Raw genomic sequence first — 5,465 nt, forward strand, 5'->3', positions numbered from 1 at the left:
TGCAGCGAGATGAGCGAAAAAACAAGACACTTCAAGTCCTGCAAGCATGAATGTTTCAGAAAGGAACATGTGAGCACAAATAATTACAGAAAGATGCTAACAGAAAAAAGTTGAGAACCATTTATAGAGAGAGAGAGAGCAACATCAGAAACAAACAATTAGTATAACCGGACCAGACCACAGCCTATATGTTAAAGTTCGACAATGTGAATCAGTGAAAGAGGCAGAGTCCTAAATGTAGAAGAACATTCTTATAGAGAGAGTAGTAACGGGATTAGGCTAAGCAGGAGGAAAATAAGGGCTTACTTACTGTTTAATCCTAAAAGAAAGAAAAAAAGGTTGGAAGAGAAAGAGAGGAGACCTGAACAAGATAGTAGAAGATGCGAAGTCCTTCAGGATCATTACTGCTCTGGACATCAACAAGAGATCCAATCTTAGATGTAGCAAAGCAGATATGCTCATTGCCCATGACGATCTCAAGCTCTTGCTTCCCAACACGGTCAGGTTCCGGCCAATTGTTATCATCTTCTTTCAGTATCTACTTTGCCCAACAAAAAAAACAAAAACATATAAAAAAATTAACATCATCTATGGTAACCGCATCAACAACCTAAATCTAATAACACTGGGTTGTATTCTCTCCTCAGTAAGTTTTTTAAAATAACATTCCAATCGCAAGATGCCCTAAATTGACAATAAAAAAAAAAAACCCTAATTGACAATATAGCGGAGGAGGCGTAGATCGAGCAAGACGCGGACAGTAAAAGAAAAAGGAAAAACAAGAGAAAGGAAATCGGAAGAAGACCTCGCTCTCGGAGACGATACGCTTGCATTCCTTGAGAACGGCGGGGGTGAGAAAGACCTCCTTCCGGATAATCGTATCGTTCTTGTAGTTAGAGTTATTGGCGTAACGGAGCTTACCGTCTTCTCTAAACTCGAACTCCAGGAACTCGTGTCCAAATTTCCCTTTGTGCCCAACATAGTACCTCAGGTAGAACTCTTTCTCTCCTTCCGCGGCCATGGCTTCTTCTTCCTTCTCTCTCTCTCTCTCGAGGTTTCTCGTCTCTTTGCCTTTGCTCTTTTTATGTTTATACCCCGACAAAAACACAACTGATTTTAATGGGCTTTGACATATGAGCCCATATATAAACTCCGACCCATTTAAAAGAAAAGTAAGGCCCATTTCTCTTTCTTTTCCAGTTTCCCATCGGAAAGCTCGTTGTTATTCATCATATACAGTAGTCCGGCTGCCTGATTTGGATATTCCCCGATGATGCCGACGGATTCGAGAATGGCCAAGAAGTTTCTTCAATCCTATGGTAATTTTCGTACATGCTCGCCAGATGATCTCTTTCCTTTTTTTTTTTTTGTTTCTGAATTTTTGTCTATTTAAAAAAAAAAGAGCAGGATATGATTTGATCCTGGGATCTGTTGCTGCAATTTATGTGATATTGGCACCATATACTAAGGTGGAAGAGAGCTTCAATGTACAGGTAGGTAGGAGGTTTTCTATTCATAATGTTTTTATTTTTTTTAGAGTCAGTCTCACTCTTTCGCCGATTCGCTTGCCTCTCTAGTCAATGCACGACATTCTCTACCATCGCCACCATTTGGACTCTGTCAGTGACCTCTCTCTCTCTCTCTCTCTCTCTCTCTTTACTTCTCCTGGAGCCTCACAGCATTATTTTTATAACTCCAGACTGATCTAGATTTTTTTAACTTCCGTCTCAGTATGACCATTTAGAGTTCCCCGGTGTTGTCCCTCGAACTTTTATTGGTAAGGGCTGTTGAATTACGCCCTCCCTCACTCATCAATTTAGTGTTGTTCTACTGGATGCTTTTTGTTTGTGATTCTACTCTCATTTCATTTTTTTCTTTTTCTTGCAGGAGCCTTCATAGTCTCTCTTTTTGCATCACCCCTTGTATCAGTTATCAGCTGGCTAGGTTTCCCCAAGTTTTATAGCCTTGTTGCAGGTTTCTCTCCCTGTTTCTCCCTTTCTTTCCCCGCTAAACCACTGTCCTCTTTTTAATTCACATCATCATAATTGACTTACAGCTCGTTTGGTGTTGGGCTGCATCATATTGTCCACACTAAGATTTTTCCGGATTCAGGTATGAAATTTCTTTGTTAGTAAGTTGCTCTCCTTCTTGTTTCCATGCTACGCTTCCCTATTTTTATATTTTTTCCCTTCCCATGTCTTCGGAATTGTCATCTCTTTCATGCATCTTCTTTCCTGTTTTCCTCCTCCTATACACTGACGACTGAAAGCTACTTCTTTCACAGATAAGAAATAAGTTTGGACATCAAGTTGAAACTTTCTTTGTACTTCTCACCACTTTTCAGTTTCATTTTCTTTTTTACTGCACTCGTCCTCTACCTAATATTCTAGCTTTGGGATTAGGTAATTTACTTCTATTCATCTGACTCTACTTCGTAATCGTCCTTCAGATGGCCTCGCACTCTTTCCCATGGCCCACCTAGCCTAGGCCTTATTAGGTGTTGCTAATGTTTTTAAATCTGGATCCTTGCAGTTAATCTGGCATATGGTCATTGGTTAAAGGAAAACTTTTACTCGGCTTTGAGTTTCCTGGTATGTATGATATTCGTCCAGATCATAATATCCAAAACTATGGGTTTGCTGACATGTCTTTTATCTGGTAATCAGATTTGTGCCACTGTAATCTTCAGATGTGATACCATGTTACTGCTTGGGCCTATAGGTCTTGAACTTTTACTGGTGAGTTGTTCATGATCATTGAATAGTTTTAAGTACTGAGCTTCTGTATATGTGTGATTGGCTTGTTATTTCCATCTGATGCGGCTGCTTTACGTCTATCAATGACAGACCAGATCGATCTCCTTCTGGAAAGCACTTAAGTATTGTGTTGCAACCACTCTGTTGGCTCTAGGTTGGTTAGAGTACCTCGTTATTTTGTAATCTATTTGCCCTTCAGACACTAGTTCCCGAGTCAGGTTTTTTTGTGGTCATTGAATATTCCTTACCACAGGTCTTACCATTTTCGTTGACTCTATCATGTGGAAAAAGTTTGTCTGGCCAGAATTCGATGTTTTCTGGTTTAACTCCATTTTAAACCGGAGCTCTGACTGGGGTGTATCCTTCAAAAAAGATTTCCTCAATTTATTTATTTTTGTGTGATACATAATTCTTTTGCAGTTTTTTTCACTGCCTGAATAAAGGATTGCCTTTGGAATTTCCATACAATAGTGTTATTGCAAATGTAGTTCTTTGTTGTTCCTTGAAAATTAGTTGCTTGATCAGACACATTCTGTACATTGGTACTTCACCTCGGCACTCCCACGTTCTTTACTATTAGCTTATCCACTTTCATTGGTAAATTCGAGGCCTCCTAACATCTGTCATATTGTCTTGTTCCTTTCTAGTTAGGATCTCTATAAATTATTCTCATTTGTTTTCTTCTTAATCTTATGCAGCTTGGTGCTTTAGCTGACAGGAGGCTTCCATTCTTTGTTCTTCCAGTTTTATCCTTCGTTATACTATACTCTAAACTTCCGCACAAGGTAATCAGATGGATTACTTATCTCAGTAGCCATCAAGGTATCTTAACCATTTTCTGACATAGGTGTACCTATCTTTCTTGATATCTGCAGGAACTCCGGTTTATCATTAGTTCAGTGCCAATGTTCAACTTGTCTGCTGCAGTTGCTGCTAGCAGAATGTAAGAGTTCTATCAGTTGTTTGCTAGCTAAGCTTTTAATCATAGCTAAGACGTTTGCTTATTCAGTATCTTAAGAGCTCTTAATATAATCCGATTTCATTTTACAGCTACAATAACAGGAAGAAAACTATTTGGAAACTGGTGAACATGGTTATGTTAGCGTTTTTCGCAATCAGGTAGAAATAGTAAGCAATTATCTTTGCTAAGTAGAGAAGGAAAGGGATTTGCTAGTCAATTTAACCTTGTTCTATAGTGCAGGGTGCACGGTTGTAACATTCATGGCATCTTACTACAATTATCCTAGCGGCTATGCTTTGAAGCGCCTGCATCAAATAAGTGAGTGACTTACTCTGTGTATGGGGGTTTCTTGTTATTTTAGCAGCATTGACCAGGGCAAACAAGAAAAATATGCTAGTCGGTATTTGTTTGACTCACGTGCCACATAAGACTCATAAATCATTTAAGTTTTGTGGTGTAGATCTACCTCTGGACCTCTGGTTGATAAATTCCTACAATATGATTAATTTACCTGGTGCCTTCCATGCTTCTCAGGCCATCCTGTGAATGTAGCTGGAGAAGAGTGGGTTCACATAGACACATTTGGTGCTATGAATGGAATATCTCGCTTTTGTGAAGATGCTTTTCCGTGGAGGTATGGTTGATTCTTTTTTCTAAGTACGTTTGCTGTATTAGTTTGTTTTAGGGCTCGTAAAAGTAAAGGAGATGTCAATATACATAGGAAAAAGAGTTACCACTAAGAAGCACCCATTTGGGCGAGATGAAGAAGGAATAATTCTCCATCACCTTTGAATATGAAGAATAGAAGAGGGTATCTGTTTAGCTATTTAGGAGGCGATAAAATGTTTTATTTTATGGTGCAATGCAGATACTCAAAAGAAGAAGAGATAGTAGTGGAGGAGTTGCAAAACCGAAATTTCACGTATCTGGTGAAGTGAGTATATCATCATATAGTAGAAAGCAGTTCATAGTAAAAAGAGATACCACTGGTGGTCACCATGTAATCTGTTGTCATGCTTTGTGCAGCGAGCACTCCTCTGTAGATGGATACAAGTGCTTATTTCATGAAGAGGGGTTTGAGAGACTTGAACTGCGGCGAGGTTTCCCTCCCATTGTCCTGGTAAAAATTGGTGGGAGTGGGGATAGTATTTCATCAAAATAAGAGCATGGAATGTAATGTTGAGGTTTGAATTGCAGGTAAAAAGGCCCAAAGTGTACGTGCACCAAGATATGAAGAAGAAGAAGGAAGATCAATTGCATAAGAAATGGCCTGGATGTTAGCAATACAACGACAAATAGAGACGGTGGTTTTGGGTTAATGTAGCAGCTTTGTTATCCTTTAGAGAGCACATGATATGCACTTAGTCATTAGCTATGTATCAGATTGAAACCCTCTGATTTGTTCAGTAGTATCGTCGACCTTTGGGCCTTTGCTTGATTGAATTGACAATTGATTGATGGTCCATTAATTTGTTTTACCAGTTTACCCCTCTCGTCTTTTCGTTTAGGAAAAAAAAAAACATTTGTGCTTCGACTTATCCGAAACCTAACGAGAGAGAGAGAGAGAGAGAGAGAGAGAGGATGCTGCTTCAGGCGGTCCAAAACCGCAATGTTCCACTGGCGTCCTCCGCCTCGTATTCCCGTCTCCCTCGCTGCAGATCCCTGCCATCTCCGTAGCTCTGTCGAAGAAGACGGCAGCAATCGTGTGTTCCATCTCCCAGGTTTATGGATACGGCACGGTGGATTAC

General features: G+C 39.7%; 3 protein-coding genes across 6 annotated transcripts in view; 2 read left to right on the forward strand and 1 right to left on the reverse strand.

Annotated features, from left to right (window-relative positions):
• LOC104773747 (protein mago nashi homolog) overlaps positions 1 to 1,070 on the reverse strand; it is a 2,564-nt gene extending 1,494 nt beyond the window's left edge. The window contains exons 1-2 of one of the 2 annotated variants that reach the window (XM_019242742.1): positions 806 to 1,070; positions 362 to 538 (exon numbers count right to left, since the gene is read on the reverse strand). In XM_019242742.1, coding sequence (XP_019098287.1) covers positions 362 to 538; positions 806 to 1,021 — 393 coding nt within the window. In that variant the 5' untranslated portion in view covers positions 1,022 to 1,070. The remainder of the gene's footprint in view (positions 1 to 361; positions 539 to 805) is intronic. The other variant, XM_019242743.1, reaches the window with a different exon arrangement.
• Positions 1,071 to 1,214: 144 nt separating this feature from the next.
• On the forward strand, positions 1,215 to 5,203 carry LOC104773734 (dol-P-Man:Man(7)GlcNAc(2)-PP-Dol alpha-1,6-mannosyltransferase-like). 3 transcript variants are annotated; one of them, XM_010498382.1, is made up of 20 exons: positions 1,215 to 1,319; positions 1,408 to 1,493; positions 1,578 to 1,619; positions 1,732 to 1,777; positions 1,888 to 1,974; positions 2,057 to 2,112; positions 2,270 to 2,402; positions 2,533 to 2,591; positions 2,667 to 2,738; positions 2,847 to 2,910; positions 3,010 to 3,113; positions 3,282 to 3,353; positions 3,455 to 3,541; positions 3,632 to 3,699; positions 3,807 to 3,875; positions 3,953 to 4,035; positions 4,252 to 4,351; positions 4,586 to 4,651; positions 4,744 to 4,837; positions 4,915 to 5,203. In XM_010498382.1, exons 1-20 carry the CDS (start codon positions 1,271 to 1,273, stop codon positions 4,996 to 4,998), a joined length of 1,521 nt encoding a protein of 506 aa, XP_010496684.1. In that variant the 5' UTR covers positions 1,215 to 1,270; the 3' UTR covers positions 4,999 to 5,203. The 3 variants fall into 3 exon arrangements, with proteins under 3 accessions (XP_010496684.1, XP_010496685.1, XP_010496686.1); XM_010498383.1 differs by having other exon boundaries at positions 2,285 to 2,402; XM_010498384.1 differs by having other exon boundaries at positions 1,242 to 1,319; positions 1,403 to 1,493.
• Positions 5,204 to 5,345: 142 nt separating this feature from the next.
• Positions 5,346 to 5,465, forward strand: part of LOC109124904 (pentatricopeptide repeat-containing protein At1g02150) — a gene marked incomplete in the record, with an annotated part of 3,991 nt that continues 3,871 nt past the window's right edge. The window contains 1 exon segment of the mRNA XM_019242740.1: positions 5,346 to 5,465.

This window comes from Camelina sativa, unplaced genomic scaffold (genome assembly GCF_000633955.1).
Source record: "Camelina sativa cultivar DH55 unplaced genomic scaffold, Cs unpScaffold00633, whole genome shotgun sequence".
In the NCBI taxonomy this organism is placed as follows: Eukaryota; Viridiplantae; Streptophyta; class Magnoliopsida; order Brassicales; family Brassicaceae; genus Camelina; species Camelina sativa.

Coding starts and splice junctions, on each gene's coding strand:
- LOC104773734 (XM_010498382.1), top strand. CDS start 1,271: ATGATGCCGACGGATTCGAGAATGGCCAAGAAGTTTCTTCAATCCTAT. Junction 2,113..2,269: donor TAAGATTTTTCCGGATTCAG/GTATGAAATTTC, acceptor GACGACTGAAAG/CTACTTCTTTCACAGATAAG. Junction 3,354..3,454: donor TAGCTTATCCACTTTCATTG/GTAAATTCGAGG, acceptor AATCTTATGCAG/CTTGGTGCTTTAGCTGACAG.